This window comes from Podarcis melisellensis, assembly GCF_964234715.1.
Source record: "Podarcis melisellensis genome assembly, chromosome: 1".
NCBI lineage: Eukaryota > Metazoa > Chordata > Lepidosauria > Squamata > Lacertidae > Podarcis > Podarcis melisellensis.
In genome coordinates, this window is record NC_138528.1 from 129,122,117 (window position 1) to 129,147,175 (window position 25,059).

The 25,059-nt window shown below is 38.6% G+C and overlaps 2 protein-coding genes across 9 annotated transcripts in view; one reads left to right on the forward strand and one right to left on the reverse strand.

The window, feature by feature from the left end:
• TRPM8 (transient receptor potential cation channel subfamily M member 8) overlaps positions 1 to 10,823 on the reverse strand; it is a 300,849-nt gene extending 290,026 nt beyond the window's left edge. For all 5 annotated transcript variants that reach the window (XR_014168025.1, XM_081909848.1, XM_081909847.1 and 2 more), the window contains exon 1: positions 10,605 to 10,823. The gene's annotated coding sequence lies outside the window, so the exon portion shown is untranslated. The remainder of the gene's footprint in view (positions 1 to 10,604) is intronic.
• The window catches only part of AGAP1 (ArfGAP with GTPase domain, ankyrin repeat and PH domain 1), a 306,162-nt gene that overhangs the window by 199,169 nt on the left and 81,934 nt on the right, over positions 1 to 25,059 (forward strand). For all 4 annotated transcript variants that reach the window (XM_081909457.1, XM_081909458.1, XM_081909459.1 and 1 more), the window contains one exon: positions 20,436 to 20,597. In XM_081909457.1, coding sequence (XP_081765583.1) covers positions 20,436 to 20,597 — 162 coding nt within the window. The remainder of the gene's footprint in view (positions 1 to 20,435; positions 20,598 to 25,059) is intronic.

The following is a 25,059-nucleotide window of genomic DNA, read 5'->3' on the forward strand; positions in this document are numbered from 1 at the left end:
CCCGCAACAAGAAGCCTCAGACCCGAAACGGTGCAGACGGCAGTAAAAAATTCCAGACTTCACTTTATAACTCTAACTAATTGGCTATTGAAAACAATCCTCCAAAATAGAAGGAAAGGAAAAGCTAAAAAATAGAGTGAAATACACAAAGGGGGTGTGATCTCTAAGGTGAATAATTTGAAATAGAGAAGCCTTAACAAGAGTTGAACAATGCAAAGCCAATTAGACAATGTATGTAAACAGCTGAAAGAAACCAATAGGGAATATAAACTGAATTTATTCTCATTGTAATTGAACTCTAACACAGCTGCTTAACGCAAGGCTCAGCAACGAAAATGAGTGAAATTTAAAGGGAGAAAAACTGCCTTAAAGACTTTATTTTACAAAGGCGAGATCAAAACAAAGAAAGAGTGGCATACTGACTGAAAGAAATACTTGAAGGGATTTAAATATTAAAAGGAAACCAGCAGTTGCCACAAAAGAGACAACAAGAAAGGAAATGAACCCACTGGTTTCTTTGCATTCTATTTTGATTGCTTTGTGTGGGCGTTTGTTTGTTGGCTTTTGGACCTGTTCCTCTGGCAATGATGGCGTGGCATGGTTCAGAGGAGGGATGGGCTGCTTAAAGGACTAAATGAAGAAACCGGAAACCACAGAAGGAGACTGAATAAAAGAGGCGACTCAGAAGAAGAAACAAGAAGGAAAAGAGCCTTTGGTTGAACTGGAAAAGAGAAAATAGTGACACCAAGGGGCGGAAAATATAATTGCAACTGATAAAAAAGAAAGGAAAAGAAAGAAGAGAGAGAGAGAAACATAGACTTTAAATGAGACTGAGCAGCAGTAACAAAAGAATAAGAGGAACTGAATGGGAATAGCCTTTGACGGAAGACAACAAGAAAACCAACTAAATGAACTAAGTGGTAATAGCATAAAGGGATAACAATAATAAGATAAATTGGTTACAAGAAAGGTAACAACTGTTTATATTGTAAATAATGAATTTATGGGATTTTTGGATAGGAATTTAGAAGGCAATAGGGAAAAAAGAGAGATTTAAAAAGTGATGAATTCATAAAATACCAGTAAAAGAGATCAAATCTGTGTGGGAATTGGGGTTGGGAAATATTAACGCGAATTATATAATTTACTGGGGGACAGAATAGAATTGATTATATTATAATTAAGTGTCCATAAGCGTATTTTTTTTTAGCTCATTTATTAATCCTGTTAATTTGAAATAATTTTGATTAGTTTTTTTAATTCCGATAATTTGAAAAACGATTGGGTGGACTGTGATGAAAGTAAAATAATTATTAAGACGCCTTAAAAGAAATATATTAACCACAAACCTCCAGAACGTTAAAAAGTATTAAGAAGGTGGCAATAAGGAAATAACAAATTGAGGAATAACTTTGAAATTAAGGAACCTAACTCAAAAAGGAAATTTTGAATTAAATACTCAATCCCGCCGCCCCCCTATTTTCTTCTTTTAAATCCTAACCCCAACCCTCTCTTCCCCCCAAAAAAGGATAGAAATATCGAAATAATAAAACATTGAAATTGAAAACAGAAGAATAAGGGTAAATATGTCCTCATCAAAAAAAGCCTTCTTCGCGCAATGAGCACAAAAGGAGGAACTCTGGATTGGATTCTGAGATGGATTTAAAAGAATTAATTTGGAGTCGTGAAAAATTACAGGAGAATTAAGGACAGAGTTGAGTGAGAAGGTGAAAGGAATCAATGATAAATTAGACAGGATGGAGGGGAAATTGAGGAAAATACAAAATCGATTGCAGAATTGAAAAAACAGGTAAATGATCTCACAGGAAAAAATAATGAACTAACAAAATCTATGAACAAACTTCAAAATAAAGCACAAAATATGGAAGAAAGAAAAAAGAATTCAAAAGAATTCAGAGAGAATAAGAAAGAATGGGAAAGGACTAAAACAGAAAATGAATAATTCAAAATAACCCAAGAGGCAACATGGGACGCAATGGCTATTTTACAAAAGCAGACTAGAGAAAAAAACTCAGGCTGAGGGGTCCCAGAAACCCCAGAGGAAAACATACAAATGAGGATTATTAAAGAACTGGCCACTTGGTTAGACATGGAAGAAGAGGAAATAAAAAATACCAAGAATGTATTTAAATTCAAAAAAAGCTAAGGTAAATAAATGACCAGGAGATTGTTTAATTACGTTCAGTTCAAACAAACTAAAAAATCAAATCCTACAAATAAGAGGCCAAATTTTTTTAAATCGAGGAAAATGAAATAATAATCTTGAAAGAAATCCTGCCCCGTCTATTAAAAAAAAGATATAGATTCCAGTTTCTAACCAAAGCGCTCAAAGTGAAATCTATATTCATTAAGTAGGAATTTCCAGAAGGAATTTCCTTCCATTTTAAAGGGAAAAGGAGAAAAATAGAAACAATCGAGGACTTCAGTATTTTCTGGAGGAAATATTGGAAGGAGTTAAGAGGAAAAAGACAAAGAACAGATGGTGACTCCAGTCCCAAATCTGTGGTTCCGGAGCAAAACTCTCAATGTGAATGGAATCTTTAAAAAACTTCCTGTACACACAAAAAATATCTTACTGTAATCACTTTGTTTTAACGAATAAAATATGAATCTAACATTATGATCATGGAATGTAAATGGATTAAATGAAAAGAAAAAGAGGAATAAGATAGAACATATATTGCTGAAAAAAGACTTGATATCATATGTTTACAAGAAACACACGTAAATAAAAATCAGAAGAGTCTTGATAAATCCAGAGTTAGGATCCGCATTTATCTCCTCAGATCAAGTTAAAAAAAGAGGAATAGTAATTTATGTTAAACCAAGCCTTGAACCAGAATTGTTATACAAAGACTCTAATCGAAGAATAACAATAATTAGAATTAAAAACGAAGGAGAAGTAATTATCCTAGTTGGAATATATCCCAATAAAAAAAAGCAGAATTCTTCAAAGAATTAGAAAAAAAGGTTGTGGGAATACACAGAAGAAAAAATTATCCTCATGGGAGATTTAAATAGGGTAACAAACCCTGAGGTGGACAGAACACCAGGAAAGGGGGGGGGGAGAGAAGGAAAAGTGCCACGCAGGTTTTTTTTAATTGGTAGAAAATATGGACATAAAAGATGCATGGAGGTTTAAACATCTAACCGAAAGGGACTATACTTATTTTGCAGAACCAAATAAATCCGCCAGTAGAATAGCTGCTGTTTGGCTATCTAAAGAGCTACTTGGGAGAATAGATAAGACACAGATTCTACCAAAAACTATATCGGACCAGAATCCAGTATTTCTAAATTTAAAAGGAATTGGGAAAACTGGAAGAAAAAGATGGAGATTAAATGAATCCTTATTAAATGATGGAAATAAAATACAAGGAGCAAAAAAAATGATAGAGGAATTTTTTGAATTCAGTTGGGATAAAGGTATAGACAGAAATGTCTGGGACACAGGTAAGGTAGTGATCAGGGGTTACTTTATTCAGCAAAACTCTTATTTCTATGAAGAAAAGAGAAGGAAAAAAGGTAAAACTATTAGAAGAATTAAATAAGAAAGAAAAAGAACTTAACAAGAACCCAAAGAATGAAAAGGTAAAACAAAAAATTAGATTATTACAGTCAGATTACACAACTATGATAGAACAAGAAAGGGAATGGAATTTAAGAACTTTGAAACAATGCAATTTTGAATTTGCCAATAAACCAAGGAAGCTCCTAGCTTGGCAGTTGAAAAAAGGCGGAACAAAAAATTAATAAACATATTGAAGATAGAAGTAAAAGTAATAGAAGACCCACAAATGATAATTCAGAGCTTTGTGAAATATTATGAAAATTTATATAAGAGATACTGAACATAGATGAGATAGAGCAGAATTTAATACAACACGAAATTCCAAATACCATAAAAATAAAGGAAAAATAAAGTAAAAATAAAGAAGAACTCGCAAAGATGTATAAAAACAGACCACCAATTTGCTTGAGGTGTAAAGATGGTATACGGTCATATATGCACATGTGGTGGGAATGCACAGCCATTAAAGAATTTTGGGATAACATCTACAATGAATTTTATTATTATTTTATTTAATAAAATATTTAAGTTTTCATTTAAGAAAAAAACCTGAAACCTTCCTCCTGGCAATTATGTCACCAGAAATCAAAAAAGAAATTAGACCACTTTTTATGTACACAACAGTAGCAGCCAGGATCTTAACTGCAAGAAATTGGAAAAGTGACAAAACAACTATAATAAATGAATGGCAGGTCCAAATGATAGAATACAGATGGCCATGAAGACAGGGAGAATTAGAGGTTATCCAAAACAAAGTATGGAAAGAATGGAAAATCTTTAAAGAGTATCTGGAAAAACATTACAATAACAAATATCTCCTGGCAGAAATAGAATGATCCTTGTAAAACAACAAATATAATGTCTTTTGATAACTGACAAAAACAAAGAAAGCAATACAATAATTTGGAACTGTGTGTGAAAAAATAGTAGAAATAACACAATGAGTCTAATCGAAAGTCAAATGTGTTTGTTTTGTTTTGTTTTTCTTTTCCTCTACCCCCCTTCTTCTTCCTTTTTCTTTTTTGTGCCTCCTTTCTTGGTCTTTCTCTCTTTGATCTGTTAAGAAAGAGATAAAGAGATAAAAGTGTAATATGAAAATTTCAGTAAGTTAAAAGTGATGTGTAATTTTTCAATTACTATTTATATATTGTTAAAATTGGTTGATTGTAATGAATTGATGTAGCAATTTCTGGGTTTTTTCCTTTGTTATTGTTGAATTCTAAATAAAGTATTATTCTTTTTAAAAAATGTAAAGTGAGTGCATACAGAGTTGTAGTGTAAACTCCTGTACTTACACCAACATTGATACAGTTGTTAGGTGTCTGGGTAAAAAAAAAGAAAGAATTTTTAATTTAACAGTATTGCTCAGTCCTGTTATGTTTGTTGTTCAATGGGCCTGTCCCTGATGTATTTGTGCACACAACTGCAAACCTGTTTACTTGATAGTAACTATTTACTGTCTTCCTGTGTGTAATTGTGTTTAGGACTGCATTCTTACTGTTCACCTCTTCCCCTTCTAATATTCTGTCCAAAGGCAATGCCTTAGGCTCGCATGAGCTATGAACCAGCACATCTCTTAGGTTCTCTTTGCAGTTTTATGCAAGCAAGGGGGTCACCCTGATATATAGGTATCTCTCTGAGCAAATGTCAATGTTTGTGAATTACATCCTGGATCTCTCTTGTGTAACCAACATATGTTAATGAAACCACCATCTTCTCTGGTGTTCTCTGCAGAGTCTTGGGTTGCAACAGCTGCCCTCTGTCCCTATAGATGGCTTTATACATGCCCCCTTTCAGAATTTACAGAAGGTATTGTCTCACATGAAACTGAGTTCTAAGATTATCAGCCTATTTGCAGAAGTAACTTGTGTTTGACTGTTACACCACCGAAGAAGACCTATGTTTGATTGAAACATGCTATACTCGATGTTTACCATATATAAACATTCACTTTTCTATTTTCCATGTACCAATCTATTGGTTTTTAAATTTTGGTGGTTATAAAATTTGATAAATTTCATTTTCTAGCATTTGGTTTTTGAGCTTGGGCTATATGCATTTCTCTTTGGTTTTTGCTTTGCCTTGAAAACCTTCAACGTGGATGTAAATGGATGAGGAAAAGGATACTGAACCTCAGCCCAGACAAGGCAGGCAGGAATGCAGTTGGTTAGTGGCCTCTAGATCCAGGGCCCTGGTGATCAGCCTGTTCTAGACAATGTTGCACTCCCCATCAGTGACAATGTGTGCAAATTGTAGGCTCCGTATTGCTTTGGAACATGCCAGGGGAATCTGTGGTGCCCAGTGCCCTGGCCATGCTGACTGGGGCCGATGAGAGTTAGACAAACCCAACTGGAGGGTACCATATTGGTGAAGGCTGGACTAATGCAAAGCAATACAAAGACCGCATTTCTGTAGACAATTTTAGCTTCTAGGATTGTTTCACAGGGTGGGAAGGCCATAAGGAGGTAGCCAATAGTTCCATCCATGTCATTTTTTAATTGATCTCATGGTTGTGCCCATTTTGTTGACGAATGAAAGAATCTTTTTAATTTCAGCCTTTTCACCTATGCTCAATAAAAGGTTTTTATGTGTAAGCTGCAGAAGCTAAGGATCTTTTTCAGTTCAAATGCCAATATGCTGGAGAGCGTGCCTGCCACATGGTTTTATTTTAGGCAAAAAAAACATATTGGGATTCATTATTTCTCTGCACTTTTTCACATTAAATTGAATTTTGGTAGCTCTGGATAAGTTTTCAAGGTTTTCCTATCAAGATCTTTGGTTCCCTGCAGCTTCCGTCTTTTAAGCAACTGTGAACATTCCCTAATTAGATAAATTACTTTATAGAGAGTAGAGCTACAAAACAGGAGGTGCTGGTTAAATTAAAGGGGGGTGTAGAAAAATTCATTCTAAGAAATGGAATGCCCCACTGCTTTATGACTATTACAGTTGTAAGGTTTTACATTTAAGTACCCAAGGTTTAAAATTAAATGTCTAATATAATTTGGCACTAGTAACATGAAGTCTGTGACTGTCCTCAGAGAATATCTAGACAGTTTCGTTGCATGATTCAAATTGCTGGGCGCTTCATAGTGAGAAAATCATACAACTGGGTCCCCTTTTAGTTCAGTGCCAGGTGCTCCTTAGCATAGCTTAATCCAATAGCACATTAAGCTTTGAATTCCTTTCTAAAACTGTTTCGGAACAATACAGCATGAAAAATCCCTTTTCTGTTTACTTATCTCTTCTCAGTGTTTGACAGAAGTAATCTTAGCAGCGAGAGAATAAAATCTGGAGGTAGTAAATCCCTGTCGAAGAATCTCTTGTGCAGATTCTTTATGGGGCCTCAGTTGATCTACACATCAGACCCTGGTGCCGTTTAAACTGTTTATCACTCTAATGGTGGCAGTGAGACCATGGACATGGGCTTATAAGCCCCGTGCAAGAAAGTGGTTTCTGTAGTCGGTGATGAAGTGACTTGGTGTTATTGATTGATTTGGAACAATTATCTCTGCAATAACTATTGGCTGATAGGTCGTGTTGTATCTGATTTGGTGGCATGCACTTCTGTTTTAATCATTTGCTGTGAAGTTTATCTTTAACTTCACACTCCTGTGCAGCAGTCGGGTCACTTGGCCTCTGGAAATACGTTTATTACCATTGTTGTTTCTGCATCAGTGTGATTGCTTGAACCAAATGCCTTTGGTTTTTGGAATACTCCTCTCTTGCTAGGCATTGTTTCTTCTAGGCCCTGCTCCCCAGCAGCGCCAATCTTAAGCTGATCTCCCCCACATGTTTACATTTACCATTCAGAATGAAAATGAATGTAGCAGCATGTTCATATCTGAGCTGCTTGATTGCTATTTCCACTTGGTCACATCTTGAGATGGACAGATCTGTTAATCTTTTGTGTCTCGTTTTTCCACTCCTAAGTTCCATTCTCCACATTTCCACAACGGTTTGTAAATTTTCATTAAAAATTCATCAATATTTTAGTGCATATGTGTCCTAATTGTAGATTTCAACACATTTTTGCAAGCAAATTTTTATGGCTTTTTTTGCTAATACATGCATTTTCTGCACTTTCCTCAATTTTGTACACATTTAGTTAGAAAATTGCATTGTAAATTTGGAGAAATGTGAATTTTGAAGGGTAGCTGTGTTTTAGTTCATATAGTGCTGCATTGTAGTTCACACATTATTTCTGGAAGTGCAAATTAGGTAGGCTTAAAATTGAAACTTGCATGCATTACTCCCCTGTCTCTTGTCACACCTTACGCTGTGCTTCCATGATGTTAATGTGGTGGTGCCCTGACTCGGGAATGCTCTCCTCAAACGGCATTAGGCCCCAACCGTACACTATTTTTGGTGCCAGGTTATATTTGACAGGGCATTTAAACAGATATATTTAGTCTGCATGATTGTTTTACAATATTATTGCTGTTTCTCATTTTTGACATTCCATTATGAATGTTGATGTTTTGTTGATGAATTAGCTTATTTATATCCTTTGTACACCAGCTTGAAATCTGTTTGAATGAAGGGCAGTCTAGATATCTTGAAATAAATGCTAAAATGCAGAAACAATGTAGAATCATAGAGTTGGAAGGGGTCCCAAGGGTCATTTAGTCCAAGCCCCTGCAATGCAGGAATCTCAACTGAAGCCCCGGCAATGAGGAATCTCAGTGGTAGAAGGGTTATAAGATGTGTTTTTCCCCTTATTGGCATCATCTCAACTTGCAGCACTGGTATGAAGAGTAACCACATCATGTGTGGTTTCCTTCTATTTAAACCTCACCAAAACAGTGTGGTATGCAACCATGTAGATGAAGAAATCAAGCTAGTCTGGGAGCTTAGAAGAACTGGTTGTGGAGCATTTGTTCCCCAGTAGCAGCTTTACGCAGTGCAGCTTTTGAGAGCAGCTCACTCTCCAAAAGCTCACCTCTATCTTTCCCCAAGCAGGCATTGTCATGGAGGAGGGTTTGGGTTTGAGCACAATTAAGAAGCAGGAGTAGGTTTTGCCTGTGTTGATTCTGCTTGCAACAATTTGAGCAAAATGGTGGAGCACTCCTGTTCTGAATTTTTTGCTCCTCTCTAGAGTAGAAAAAAAAGATTACGAAGCAAGACTGTTTTCATATGTTTATAAATGCTCAAACTTTTTTGTTTTGAAGAAATAACTGACTACTGTACTAAACCGATGGTTTATGCCAAATTCTTAGAAACCAGAAGGGGTCAATGTGGCTCTACCATATCCTAGGGTATGATAGTAATTTACTTGGATTATATTCCTAAACTCTGTCACGCTTCCTGCATAAGTGTTACAAGCATGTCTGTCTAATACATGCATACACTAGTGGCCAAAATTGTGGAAACCTTTTGGGAAAAAATTACTTCTGAGGCTTGATAGCTCATAACATGACTTTTTTGGGGAGTAATGCCATAAAATTATATATCAATGGAAGGATAATTTAATGAAGAATGTAATGCAATAACTTTTATGAAGGATTATTTATTACAACAATCGTAGCATTTAAACCATATTTCTGCAGTCTGTGCCGAACAGTCCTTGCACTCAACTTCACATTACAGCGGTACCTCAGGTTAAGAACTTAATTCGTTCTGGAGGTCCGTTCTTAGCTGAAACTGTTCTTAATCTGAGGTACCACTTTAGCTAATGGGGCCTCCTGCTGCCGCCACGCAATTTCTGTTCTCATCCTGAAGCAAAGTTCTTAACCCAAGATACTATTTCTGGGTTAGCGGAGTCTATAAGCTGAAGTGTCTGTAACCCGAGGTACCACTGTACATTGTGCCATGTTATCTTGTATACACCCAGATGATTTTCTTCTGTCACGTAGGCACAGTTTCTCAATTCTTCTATCGTCACTTGCTGTTGTGCACCTTTTCCTTCCTTTACCAGTCTGATTTTGTAGTGACTGAGTCTCCTTATACCTCTTCAAAAATTTAGAAATGCCACCTTCGGTTAAGTTTCCACTGATTTTTCTTCTAATTTCTTCAAAACTGTAGCCTTGTTCACTTAATAGTACTATTTTACATCACTTTCTGGGTGACCAGTCAACTCTTTGCACCATTTCTTTAATTTTATTACGTTTTACAAGCTCACTAAATGAAAGAACACAAAAAACCAACCAACTTGATAGCAATAACTAATGTCCTCCTCTCAGCTCCAGTACATAACATCTAGCTGAATCGTACTGTGAGCTGACGGGGTCATTGCCAAAACAATATGACACCCGATTCACTCTCTAAACACTCATGCTCATTGGCTACATTCAAATGAAGGAAAGCTACTGCATATTAACCTAAGCAAGTTGTGCTTCCTTTTTCTGGTTATTTGGCTGTAACTTTTGATAGAATATATATAATTAAACAAACTTCATTGCATTACATTCTTCATTAAAATATATTTCCATTGATATATAATTTTATAGTATTACTCCAAAGAAAAGTGGTGTTATGAGCCATCAAACCTCAACAATACACATTTTCCAAAAGGTTTCCACAAGTTTGGCCCCTAGTGTAAGTGTCGTTGTACAGGTACAGTACAAGTAGGACCTACTTAAAAAATTGTAGTGTGTTCTTCCCCTGTAGAGAATGCTACTCATGCCTTCTTCCAGTCCTCTGACTACTATATGACACTGGCTCGTATAAAACCCTATAAAGGCCTCAAGGATTGCTCCTTGAGCTGTGCAGCTTGTCTCTTCTATAAGGACACACTTTTCATAAGATCCATTTGATCCATCCTTAGTTTTGACAATGTGTCTATTTCCAGACCACTTGGACTGACACAAACTCCCTTCCTTCAGGTTTTAAACCTGACCACATGCGCCTGACCAGATCCTTGCTGAGGCTTGACACTGATTTTCCAGTGACACCTTTGCTACACCATTCAGGAGCATTTTGGGTGGTGTGTGGCCATCCCTCTCTGCCATAGCTGTCAACTTACAGATTTGAAAATAAGGGACCAGCAGCCAAAATAAGGGACCTGCAGCCTCACCTGTTCCAGGCACTCCAGTCTTCCTGTCCTCCTGCAGTCTGGTCAAACTCATGCTGGTAGCTTCGAGAACTCTGTCCAACCAACTTTGTAACCAGAGATTCAACTGAATAAAATCTGAATCACATGCACCACAAGGCCTATGCAGCCTCAACTTAAGATGGCTCCCCGGCCTGGCTTTGTACTGCAAAGTTTGCAGCAGCACGTGCAACAAAATGGCGTCCAGCATTCAACCCCCCCCTTAGCTTGCATTAACTAGCCACACACAAGGATGCAAGCTCCACCCCCCAGTCGTTCTTAGACTTCTTATTGGGTGAGCAACGCAGCCAAGCAACACAGTTGGAGCCTCCCTCCTCCCTGGCTGGCAGGGAGGGAGGGAGAGGAGCTGCTTCCTTTGAAATTTTAAGGGACATTTAAGGGACATCCATCAATAAGGGACAGCAGTGGGACATGGCGCTGGAATAAGCGACTGTCCCTTCAAATAAGGGACACTTAACAGCTATGCTCTCTGCATGGGCAGTCTTCTTTAACCAGTATCGCCCAGTCCCATGCCTCTGTTCTTCGCCTCCACTTCCAGCTTCAAAATCCTGGAGAATAAAGGCAATGAATATTTTTTAAATGCCTTGGGCATCTTCTCTCCAGTCAGCAGCCACACATCACAAGGAATCACGCTGGCTTGCTTCTGCTTCCCTGCTGTACATCCAAGGCTGACCCAAAACATTTGGCCACTGAGGAGGATCCCAGAATGGCATCTCCCTGCCCCTCAAGGAAAGAAGGGGCGAGGGAAGATCTACATCAGGAACAAGGAAGGAAGAAAAATCTTCATTAGGATCTGCTGCCCCACTGAATCCTGCCGCCTGAAGCAGTTGCCTCACCTTGCCTCGTGGATGGGCTGGCCCTGTGTACAACCATGTTGAATACTGCAGGAACCCAGAACTCCAACGTTATCTGTTGGGGATGCAGAGAGCAAACCCATTGGCATAGTTTTTGCTGGTGTCCTGGCACCAGTGCTGAGCTCTGAACCACTTCAGAAGGTCCTGGCTGACTGCCCAACTTGGGCAAGGGGGTGCATGTAAAAATAAAAAAAAATCAGTGTGCATTGATTTTTTTGATTTTTTTACCATGCACATGGTGGCTTAGAGCACATGATACCAAAGGCCTTATGCATTTGTGTGTATTCCATGAAATCATGTTGAAGAATAAAAATATGGTGAGAGACACTGGTCCTATACCATCGTTTTATTTTGTATGCTCCAGGTTAATCACCAAGATATGAGCAGTAAAACATTTTTGCTCTCCTTACACTTTCTCTTCCTTGAACATAGGAGATACTATTCTTACCAAGGTGATTATTGCTTCTTAAGCCTTGAGATTGTGAATGTTCTCTATATCTGGCCTTCATGAACACATCCAAGAGAGATCTGACCTTTCAGGTGAAAGGTTGCTGTGCAGTTGAAACAGCACCAAACTTAGTACTTACAAAGTAAGATGAGTCTGACACTGTTATCTCTGGAAATCTGAGAACATTACATTGCTCTTTTTTATAAGCTGTCTGTTTGTCTGACTTTAACTACAAGATAGTTCTTCATAACTCAAACTATTGGATTTTGACAGATAAGACAGATGGTAAAATACCTTCATTCTTCAATTTGTATATTGTCATTTGTGAAAAATTAAAGACTACTGTCTGAGTTGACACCACTTTTAGAAATGCAGTAGTCCTCACTGGAGTGATTTTTATGACTTTTGTTGTTGTTGTTTAAGGATGATAGTATTTTATTTTGGCCTGAATATGGTCTTCATAGGCCTTTCACCAGGAAGGACAGTCTTCTTGACATATGGCTAATATTATGCGTCCAAAGCTAGAATTTTATAAGTTTTACTCCAAGAAACATTATTGTTCACCTTAGCTCCTACATAATTAAAAATTACTTATTTCAAAATTTTAGAACATTGGAAAAAATCATAATAGAAAATTCAATTTAAACATCTACCAGGATCTCTTCACAGAAATGCTGCAATGCAGATGTGAACTTAACATTTACACCACAGCACTCGTGTGTAGCAGCCAATAAGGTACCAATGGGTTGAGCCATTCAAATGCCTCATAATCTACCTAAAGTTTCTTCCATACAACTGCAATCAAAAATACATTAAATCAACTGGGACTGCAATCAGATGAAGACAAACAACTGAGAAGTAAGCAGTGGAGAAGAAGACACAGAACTCAAAGAAGGAGACTGCCAGCAAATGTGGAGTAGAAGGGCAGGAAAAACAAGATGACACCTTTAAAAAAACCCACAACAGCAAAAACAACACAGATTGCTTCTTCTCTGCTTTGAGGCCCCACTTCAGCTACCAACTATAAAAGTTTTACAGGGAGCTACAGGCTCTATAACCAAAATGGGCAATAATTGGGCTATTGTTTTCTTTTTGATTGCAATATAACAATGTAAAACATTTTCTACTTCTGTGGGGAGGGGGTTAATGTTTTCGTCCCCCAATTTCAGCTTAGTGCAAAAGCATTTGGCTCCTGAAGGAAGAGACAGACAATTCCACTCTCAACCCTAGGTGTAGGAGTTAGTCTTTTGGGGAAGGTTACAGGGATTAGGGATGGGGAGGAGAGGTTGAATATTGAACTTAATCCCTTTTGGAGTTAAGACTATCTTTATTTTGTGCTGATGGAATATGATAATAACACTGAAATCACTATGATGCATAATAGATTTATTGCAGGGTATATGCTCTATAATTTTAATTTAATTTATTGCATTTATATACATCCCTTCTTCAAAAGATCTCTAGTGGTTCATAGAATAAAATACAAGATAAAATGTAAGTAAATCATTAAACCAAAACAACAAAACAATACCCCCCCTTGCCACAGACACATTCCAAAGGCTATAGGATATTAATCAGCCAAAGGCATGGTTGAAGAGAAACGTTTTTGCCTGATGCATACAAATATCTATTGAAGGTGCCAGGCAAACCTCCCTGGGGAGAGCATTCCACAAATAGAGAGCCACCACAGAAAAGGCCAGAGGTTGCACTCCACACCACCAAGGCCACCTGAGCGACAGCAGAGGATCCAGGAGTACCCGCAAGGTGTGCATGCTCCTTCGGAAGCAGTGTAACCCCATCAAGAAAAGGCCACCTCCCAGCCATCTGGTCTAGGGAACTGCCCTCTAACACAGGCATAAGCAAACTCTGGCCCTCCAGATGTTTGGGACTACAATTCCCATCATCTCTGACCACTGGTCCTGCTAGCTAGGGATGGTGAGTTCCAATCCAAAAAATTCCAATCTTTAACCAGACTCACCAGGAATCATTAAATCAATATTTACTCTAGCAGAAATTCAAACTGGGGGCAAAAATGTGTCACATAGAAAATGGAGTAAGCTTGTTTTTTCCTGCTCTGGAGGCTAGGACTTGATCCAATGGATTCAAGTTACAAGAAAGGAGATTCCAACTAAACATATGGAAAGACTTTCTGACATTAAGAGCTGTTAAACAGTGAAACAGACTCCCTTGGGAGGTGGTGGACTCTCCTTCCTTGGAGGTTTTTAAGCAGAGCTTGGATGGCCATCTCTTATGTATGCTTCACCTGAGATTCCTACATTGCAGGGGGTTGGACTAGATGACCCTTGGTATCCCTTCCAACTATGATTCTGTGGTAAAATAGCTTTGTTGTATGTATGTGGTGTTACTTTATTAAAGTTTAATTGGCAGATTTACAAGCTACAAAACATTTCCAGATATGCATTTAGTAAATTGTTTTCCTTATCCATAGCGAATCTTTCTTTTTATTTACTCAGAATTAGTAGTTATTGTTTGCCTACTTGGTGTCTTTCTAGTTTTGACCACAGAGCTCGGGGTGCAAGGTCACGATGCACCCCTTAACTTGCAGAATGCAACACTTCAAAAAGCAGAAGGAAGCCTGCATACTAAATCTGATGCTGTGTCCAAATAGATATTTGAATATTAAAGCTCAGGTGAAGCAGAGAGATGGGGGCTTCCTGCCAATGGAGGAAAATCTCTCTTGTCAATTATGGCCAGACCCCATAATTGGTTGGAATTGATACTTAACTTGATAATCATAGGCTTGCTACCTACAGCCTGCACTAATATAGGAAATGAGACACTGCATGTGAATCTCTTAGCAGGGTTCGTGTAGTAAAGGTTATGAATACTTGCATGAGAACCAGAAAATATTAAACGTCTTTCCTGTAAACCACTGATTACCCCACCACCACGCTATATCTCACATGAACTGAAACAAAATCCTAAAGTTCCGGATGAATAGATAACTGAGATGAGGAACATCTTTGGTTCTACTTGGTTTAAATCCATAGTAGTTTTGGTCTTTACTTCCTCTAACAAATTAGACACTCATAAAAATGGTACAGAAGCTAAATCTCATTCCCAGTTATGAAGATAAAGTAGCTTTAGTATCACTTTACCAGAAGTTGTTCAAGGAGACAATTAAGCCATTATTTAGGCCTGGGTGATACACAAGAGTACATGTACAGTGGTGCCTCGCAAGACGAAAAGAATCCGTTCTGCGAGTCTCTTCGTCTAGCGGTTTTTTCGTCTTGCGAAGCAAGCCCATTGATGGCTTAGTGGATTAGTACTATTAGTGCTATTAGCGGCTTTTAGCCGCTTTTATCGGCTTAGCGGATAAGCGGCTTAGCGACTTAGAAAAAGGGGGGGGGGAACCGCAGGAACTCGCAAGACATTTTCGTCTTGCGAAGCAAGCCCATAGGAAATTTGTTTTGCGAAGCACCTCCAAAGCGGAAAACTCTTTCGTCTTGCGAGGCATTCGTCTTGCGGGGCACCACTGTATTAAGGCCTGCTTTTTAAAGTTCTATTCATAATTTAAATTGCCCCATCTTTTTGTGGTTCACGTAATTTTATAATGGATCTGATAGTGGTGTTTGATTTTGTCTTGGTTATTTTTATTTCTGTGCTGTTCAGTAGAAGAAAAGCAAGATAGAAATATCAAATAGGATCATGGGCAGGTACCCTATTGGCAGTGATGATTCATTAGCCATGCATTTGCTCTTCTTGAGGGAATTGTAGAAAGATGGCACTAGCTTCCAAACTTTGAGGCTGCAGGAGGAATTTAAAGAGGTGCTGCCTTGGTAGCTATGTAAATATCTGGAGACAAGTTGGGGAGTGAGGAGAGCAGTTTTGTTAAGAGTTTATTGTAATATGCACACCCACACCCTGTATTCCAAGGATCAGTGTCAAGACATATAGGGTTCCATGTGCAAATTAAAGAATGCCGTATTAGGGCATAATTCTCTCAAAAAAATTAAGAGGGTATGGAGGGACAGTGGAGCTGGGGGTTCGGGTTCGGGTTCTGCCCGCACTGTTGTGTACTCTGCTAGCCCCACCCTTCCTGCTGCCCACAACTCAGGGTTTTGTCTGTAAAAGTGAAGCCCATTGCAGGGAATCACCCATCCAACTTTAAATCGGAAATCACCTTGCCCATTCTGGTGGGTGATCAGTTGCACTAAAAAAATTGCAGGTTGTCTCTGGCTGCACATGTGCATTTCCTCAAATGTTGCGGTCAAGGAAATAGCTCCAGAGATCTGTGTTTGTGGTGTTTTCTGGCTTAGGAAATTGATCCCATTTAATCCTCTAAGCCTAAAACAAACCAGTATTGGGGTGTAACAGTTCAGTGAATTCAGTGTAGAGAACCTTGCTTTAAATTGTTTGTGTAACTGTTCCACTGTTTAAAATATCTGCATGATAATATGCTTAAAATGTAAAAGTCATTTGAACAAGACCACTGATCTATATAGCATAGTGGGCTCCAACATGGAAGCTGCAGTTTGTCACTTTCTTAGATCACAACGTTGTTATACTTTATTGAAGATTACCTTGTTTTTAGCCTGCTTTTTAACAGATCCACCTGGAGCAGATAAACTTGTGTTTGGTATATCCAGTTGGCTGTACAGATCTGCCCATAACGCCTGTTCTAAAAATTAAAAATGTGGTGGTTGAAATTTTATTGTTTGGGGACAATTTTGGATTAAATAGTATAACACTGTAAAACTCACATGTGTTGTAGCTCCCCTAGAGAGGTTCTTACATGCAGGGGAAATATCCTTTTAAGAAACCATGGCACAATGAATTCATGATAAGCCTTCCTGTGCCAGATTCACACTTAACCATAGAAGTTGGTTGTCCTAACTCATTTTGGCTAGTAATATGTCCATCACCCTTGCTAAGATGCTAAGCTATCTAAGGGTGAACTATACGCCTCTGCTCTTTGTATGACAAGCCTCGCTGCAATGCCCATTGCCCTTGCTATCTAAAATATAGCAGTAATAATCATAGCTGATTCCCAAATGGGGTTTGATGCACAAGTTATTTGTTACTAGCTGTACAACAAATAGTGCAACTATAATTTGTCATGTGACAAAGACACACGAGAGCAGAAGCAGCAAAGCAGGCTGGGAAGTGCTGGGACTGCACAATCATTTGGGCTACTAAAGTTATTCAGACTTAACTGCTAACTCTGACATGTGACTCATTCTTCCATTTTATCTCTGTGTTCAGGTTTCAGTCAGAGTCAGTCCACCTCAGTTGTGAGCAGAGTTGGTTTGTAATCTCAGTCAATCTGTTTACGCTGCACGTCATAATTAAGGACACATATTTTGGCTTTAAGCTTGTATGGAGATACTGATAACCAAAGGCACAACTAGAAGGCTCAACATTCCATATTTCTGTCGGTATCCTGCTGCTCATTTTTAAAAAACGGCTTTTATCATACATTTTTGCATGAATTTCCAATTTTGTTTTGTTTCTTCGGAGGTTTGCACTCCTCTGTTTTCACGTGTTTCCTGGTGTCTGCTCACGAACAGAAGGAACCAGTACGTGTTGACTGGTTACAAATCTGAGAATGAGAGAAGGATGGGGATACTTCATTTATGAATGGTCACAGAAAACCCTGTGGAAATGAAGGGCAGCAGAGAAATAATTGTTTGGTATATTTTGTCTTGTTCCTGTTTTGTTTGGGAGTCTATATTCCTGAACCCTTATAAATCTGAACCCAGGCAGCCTAATTTTTTGTTTTTTAAAAAATTGCTAGTGAGCATAATGTAGCTATAAATCCTGAAACTGATGACCATCATCAGAAAAGCTGCCTGTAGCTGCCATTAGTAGCTGCTGAGCTAATGATGGGCTGGGCAGATAATCATATGAAAGTTAATTGTAAGGTTTGATATGGCATCTTGTCAGCAGAGATAAGTTGTCACGTTTTCCACTTGAGCTGAAACTAAATGATTGTAAAATAAGTTATGAGTGTCCTTGGGCCTGTCTGCCAGAATGATGGCTAAGAATACATTCCTGGCCCATCAGTCTCAAGAAGCCTGTTTGATATTTATGCGAACTGAATGTTATTTTATTCTCCCTCTAGTCATGCTTGCCAGCTTCCCGAGTGAAAAGTGAAACTGCTTCTCTGACTCATACATCAAGTACTGAAGCTCAAATGTTGCACAGATTGTTATTATTATTGTTATTACTAGTGTTATATATATTTTTGAGGGTATGCATTGAACATTGATGCTCGATTAGGAAGAACTAATGGCTGAAATTGAACATACAGGATGGCTAGAGAACAGCCCATCTCAGCTCAGTGCGTTTTATGAGTTCTAGTGCTTCTGTCAAAGCTGGTTAGGCTGTGGAGTAATGAGGCGCTTGTTTCTTTTTAATTTGGTATGCTTCTTATATTTAATAGTAGCAGCCGTGGTCATCTGTTCTCACATTCAGTAATTGATACCAAATAAAATGTGTTATTTGTATGCAGTCAGGGGTATAAAATTGTATGCAGTGAGTTGAAGCTAGAACTCCTTTACAATTTTCAAGAGGTCACTTTTCAGTTTGAAGAATAAATTCCTTGTCAAGGAAGCATAGTAGTCAGAAATGGGAAAAGCGTGCATGTAAGCCTAGTGGACTTTAGTGGCTCATATTTTAAAGCAGACAAATGCAAAGTAACCTAGAATACTGGAAACTAGAATGCTCTGTGTTAATAGAGAAACAATGAAAGCCTAGTTCTACATCCCAGATTCACATTTCTTTTTCCAGATGAGGAGGGAAGCAAATACCTCAGGCTCTCTGCACTTTAGAGCTGTTTGACCCAGGAACAGCACACTATTATCTGAAAAGCATTGTACATCATAAAGACTTGCAGCAGCAAGTTCATTTTTCAGTCGGCCCTTCGCTAGAGAAGTTTTGTGTTGCTGCTGTAGGATATAAGGAGTGATCAGGCTTAAACAGATTCCTCTACATGAACCTGTGCTTGTCGATGAATTAAATGAAGCTAATGCAGGAATATCAAAAGAAGATAATACCCACCTCTTCCATTTTAATACCAGGAAGGGTTCTGTGTTCAATTGAAGCATCATTTCAGTTCACTATATCTTAAATGGAGTTTAATACCACTTTTCTTCTCTCGGCACCTTATATATAAATACATAAATTAAAAATGTAGCAATATCAAAATATGACACAAAGCAATATTACGAATGTCAAGCAGAGGAAAGGAGAAAATGGCTTGTAAAAGAGTATTTATCGGGTCAGTTAAGAGATTGATTTGGTGTGAAATAGTGTTCCACATTATGTTTTGTTAGAACAAATGCAGGTGAAGTGCCAATTCTCAGGCAGTCTGGATTCAAATTGTTCCTCTGGATAATATCAGGCCTAACAGGTCTTCGCCAGACAGGTGGGAGCTTCCATGGCCCTGTTTCATACACTTTCAAGTAGTGAAGGCATTGATATAGATAGCTGTAACCAAACACATTAAGGAAAGAAGGATGCCCAATGTTCAGAGAAGCAAAAGGAGAAAAAATAGTGCCTTTGAAGAAGAGCCACAGTTTAGTGGTAGAACACATGCTTTGTATGTAGAAGGTCCTGGGTTCAAGACCTGACACCCTTAGACAGGGCTGGGGAAAAACGGCTGCCTGGCATCCTGGAAAGCCAGTGCCTGTGAACTAGATAGACCCAGTGGACTTTGCACACATCACAATAAGCCACAGCAAATGGCTCTCCCCCTGCTATGCAGGGTTTCCCCATGGTGTTTTCCACACCTACAACATCTGTGCAGTTCAAACAAGCCACACTACAGCTTACTGTGCTCTCTGAAACAAACCATTTGTTTGAAACAAACTAAGCAGAGTGGCTGGGGCAACCCAAGCAGATGGGCGGGGTGTAAATAATAAACTTATTATTGTTATTTGGTTTGGATGACACATCAAGCCCATACTGTGGCTTGTTCGAGTCATTGGGATGGATGGATAGGCTGTGGGGAAAAGCCATACAGGGACCAGTGCAAGAGGGAGGAGGCACAATTAAAACATGGTTTAATGCACACTATGGGCTATTGTATTGTATCTTTTTCACATGTGCTGCTGGCAATCCAGTATATTTGTGCGGCTGATTATTCCTGCCTTAATGTGGAACCTTACATATGTCCATATTGAAATTCATTTTGCCCATGCTATCGGGGGCAAGAATTGTAGAGTTGTAAAGGACCACAAGGATAATCTAGTCCAACCTCCCTGTAATGTAGGAAACTTTAGCCCAACATGCGACTCAAACCCACAACCCTGAGAGTCTCCTGGTCTCCTGACTGAGCTATCTCAGTGTCATCTTCTGAACATTAAGAAGTTTTGAGTGAAAAAATTGATTTTTTAAAAAAAACTGGCTGTAATCAGTTTTTTTTTAAAAAAAATATCAAATATACAAATGCTTGGTTTCTGCTTTTTGTTGAGAAAGAGAAATGTACCTTACCTCATGTTTTACTTTGTTCCCTGTTTTGATTTACAGATACCGGCTTGGGAGATTCTGTGTGCTCCAGTCCAAGTATATCTAGCACCACAAGTACTAAGCCGGACCCTCCTCCTTCTCCTCATGCAAATAGAAAAAAGCATCGCAGGAAGAAAAGCACAAGCAATTTTAAAGCTGATGGCATCTCAGGCAGTGCCGAAGGTATCTATTTTATATTTTCATGAGGTACAAACACTCTGTTTTGACACATCTGAAGTAGTTTTCATGTGGGCTTGGACTTAGGTTTGGGGTTTTTTTGGAGGGGGGTGTTTACTGCTTGCTTGCTATAATGTCTTAATGATAGTAAAAAGTAAATCTTTCCTACCATTTTTTAGAGACTGACCATCTTATAAATGTAGTTGACCAGTTTCATCTGCAGTCCTACACCTCCTTCACCCCCTAACAACTGAGAGCAGGATTATGTTGAAATCTCGTGATTTTATTCCAAGAAATACTTTTGTGTCATGCCATATTTTTCCTGTTAAGTAGTTTTTGTTTTTATGTTTTCCTGTGAGTTTTATTCATGTTACTGCAAGCTAACTTTATCCAACAAATTAGTCAAGAAATTGCTTGTGTCGTGATTTATGTTGATGGGAACAGCTTTCTTGGGTAACTTCAGAGTGTCTCTAGAAGTGGGTCAGTTCTGTGAGCAACTGTTCTCTCACACATTCATTTAGGATATCTAGAAAAGTTTCCTCTTTCTGGTATTTTGAGCACACACCTGTCTGCGTGAGGGTAATTGAAGTCACCTATTGCTACAATTGTTCTTTTGGATGCCTCTTTGATTTCATTGTCCATCTCAATATCATCCTGAACATTTTTGGTCTGGGGGATTCACAGTATTAAATAACTCTTGGCGCCTGGTATCACCACCGGCAATAATTCCGTGGAGGAGTCAGCCCCTTTTGGTATTTCTTCCATTTAATTTCATTCATTAGGCTTATGGACTTTATGAGCAACACTACCTCCAGTAAACCCTTCTCCGTCCTTCCTATGGAGTTTGTATCCAGAGATAACTGTGTCCCATTAGTTTCCTTCATTCCATCAGGTTTCCATTATATGCACTATATCTGTGTGGTCCAATAAGACCAAGCACTTCAGTTCCCCAAATTGATTTGGGGGCTTCTAGTAATAGTATATAAACATTAGTGTAGCTCTCCAAATGTCTTTGGCACTTGTTTTTTAGTCTACGGTGCATTGGATTCTCTATAAATTGCTAGTATGTGTCCCTGCATTCTCAATACCTACTTCTCCCATTTAAACAAGCATACATTTTTTTATCTTCTTTCATCTTTGGAGGAAGATTTATTTTAAACTGGACCCTCCTCAGCTCCTGTCAGCTTTCCCTCAGGAATCGGTTTTAAAACTGCTCTGCCCCCCTTTTAATGCTAAAAGTGGCAACAGTCTGCTTCCATCTTGACTTAAGTAGATTCCATCCCATTTGTCTAAGCTTGACGATGTTCCGAGGACCAGGAGCTCATTGCACAATGTCGTTTCTGTTCAGCAGGCAGATGGCCATACCTGCAACAGTCGGTGCAAAGCACTGGAATGCCCTCACTCCCTTGCTGACTTTTGCATATGTCTTTTTGTAATTTATGGAGTTAATGTACTTATGAGCTTGGTATTTGCTAGGTCAAAGGGCTGAACTCACACAATTGCTTAACTTGCCTAATAGCTTAATATTTTGCCACCTGCTTCATTGCTGTGCAGTTCCATATGTATATGCCTTGCTAGCTTTCCCTAGCTGCTAATGCAGGCAATGAGATCAGGCAGTTTGGCTCAGATTCCAAAGAGTTGGAATTTGAAAGGTGACTGGATTTAGATCAGTATAGCACTTTGGGAATAGGCGGTGGGTGTTGAGTTAACTGGGTAATAACTCCCCGTGAAAATTTCTTCCTTCTTGTGGAAAATTCTTTTTTATTTTTAAAGAATTATAACTTATTTGTATCTAAATCAAATACTGAAACTTTCAGCTATGTCAATTTTTCACCTTTAAAAAAAACTACAATCCTTGGGGAAATATTGAGGTTTTTAAAAGTGCAAGTTACCCTGAGGTTTTAAGTTGTAACTTAAAACTCTAGCTGTGATAAACTGAACTAGTCTTCAATTAATTTTAAACTGAACTGAAAGCTTAACATTTGGCCAAGTATTTTTCCACTTAAAATATCCTCTCAACATTTTTAACATCGGAAAGCATATGCACTGAGCATGATCCAGAATCTAGGTTGTCCTTTTTATTATTCCTAACTAGTTAATCAATTAAACAACAATATATTAGTAGGCTTTTCTTTTACCATTTCTCTAAAGTTGGGATTTCTAGGTTTCTTGAAGCTTTCTTGATAAGGGAGAACCGAAAACCAGGTTTCTACCATTTTATAATCTCTAGGATTTAACTCCTGAGCTATAAATTATCATAGTGTTTAGCTCCTAGCACACTGTGCTTTTATCATTCTTACACTGATGCTTCAATGGGTATTACTTACCAGTTAGTAGTCCAGACTGCTTGACTTTTCTACTAGCTTGATGTTTTGTCGTTGTGGGCCTCTTGTCAGGTGGGCCTCCCTCGAGTTTGTGGAGCGGGATCCTTCACTAGGTTGTTCTAGTTTTGTATGTAAAATACAGTGGTGCCCCGCAAAACGAATGCCTCGCAAGACGGAAAACCCGCTAGATGAAAGGGTTTTCCGTTTTGGAGGCCCTTCGCAAAACGAATTTCCCTATGGGGTCGCTTCGCAAGACAAAAAAATATTGCGAGTTCCCGCGGGTTTTTTTCGCTTTTTCCCCCTTTTCCTAAGCCGCTAAGCCGCTTAACAGCTGATCCGCTGATAAGCCGCTTAACAGCTGATCCGCTGATAAGCCGCTTAACAGCTGATCCGCTGATAAGCCGCTAGACCGCTAATAGCGCTAATCCGCTAAGCTGTCAATGGGCTTGCTTTGCAAGACGAAAAAACCGCTAGACGAAGAGAATCGCGGAACGGATTCTTTTCGTCTTGCGAGGCACCACTGTATGCTCAAGACATAACACTGAACTAACCCCTGGCTTAGCTCAAAGGACAATGGAAGTAGCAAAACCAGAAGAGGAACAAAATAACTGCATTCGTCTCTCTCAAACTCATTCTGAATCGGCCCAGACACGGGTAAGAGCTCAACGTCAAGCCTACATGTGGCGATAGTGACAGCAAAGAGGACCATTTATTTCATGGGATGCTGGCAACAGTGGATTGGGTATTTCCTCGCACATGACCTCAGGCAGGAGCAAAGGCTTGTGGGAGGCAGACACATCCTCCTCAGTTTTTTCTCCTGCCTCACTCAGCAGATTGACAAGTTTTCAGTTTTTGATCTCATTTTATTGTTGCTTTATTTTCCCTAGTTTTCCTTAGTTATAGGAACTTACTTTGAGTCTTACAAATGTGTGTGTGCATTCCAAAAAATATTTTGTCCACCCGTTTGTTTGCCTTAGCAACCTTAGTTCTTCTTGTTTTTAGTTTATTTAGTTTACTCTCTTGCAGAGCGTCCCTGTATATTGCTCTCTTACAGAGTCGCTAAATATTCTCTTTTTTTCACGCTGTGGCTTCGTTTTGCCACGCGCCAGTTTATTGATCAGATTTAAAGATAAATGGAGGGAGATTCTACCCGAGGCTTTTCACAACCGCGGCTCACTTTCAGTAGCTGCTGGCTCCATATCACCACCTCATTTTTGGGTGATTTCTACAGTCTTTAGCCTTTATTTCCTGTATCATTTCAGGCTTCATAAGGCTTCATATTGACTGCTCTCCTGGTCCATAGTACGGCAGAAGGAGCTGGGGTTATTATTCCTCGGCAGTATATTCTCCTCCTGGTTCGCAGTCGCGGCGACGGAGTAAGCAGGCACTGCTAGACTGCCTTTGAACCTCCTAGTTAAGGAGTGATTCAATTGTTTATTATTATTTACACTTACTAGTCTGCGGCTTGCAGTCTATTTCCTCCTAGTCCGCTTGTGTCGGCATTGGAGAGACGTATTTTTGTGCCTCTTCCCATAGTCCACTTTTGTGGCATTGGAAGTGAATGCTACTCAGTTTGCCCTGTGTGGCTGCGTTCAGAACAATTTTATTAATTTCATTTATTTGATACACTGGATGGGGTACTTTGATATAAAGCATAAATTGTATGAGAATGGTAATTATTTACAAAAATGTAATGGAAAAAAAATTATTGTGGGAGATCATAATCAGCCTTACAATTTGTTATTTAAAATCTAAATTACGTATCGAAACTAACAGTGTTTCACACATATCATAGAACTTATGGCAGGTTTTCTTAACAAAACATAAAAACTTACATTACTCTTTCCTCAAACACCTATACATTTTAGAAAAACTTTGGAAAAACTTTTAAAAAGTATAAGAACTCACATTAGGTAGACAAAAAATAGTAATTTAACAAAATGCTTATAAAAAATAAGATAATTACTTAACATTTAACTTCCATTGCACATCATATCCACTGAAGTCAAAAGAAAAAGTATAAAGAGATGGCGTTCAAGGTGTGCCCTTTGAGAAACTTGGTTTTGGCAACTGCAAAAAACATCCTTGAAATCAGCGCTTGCCTTAGCTTCTACAATGGGGAAGACAAACATACAAGATCCTGT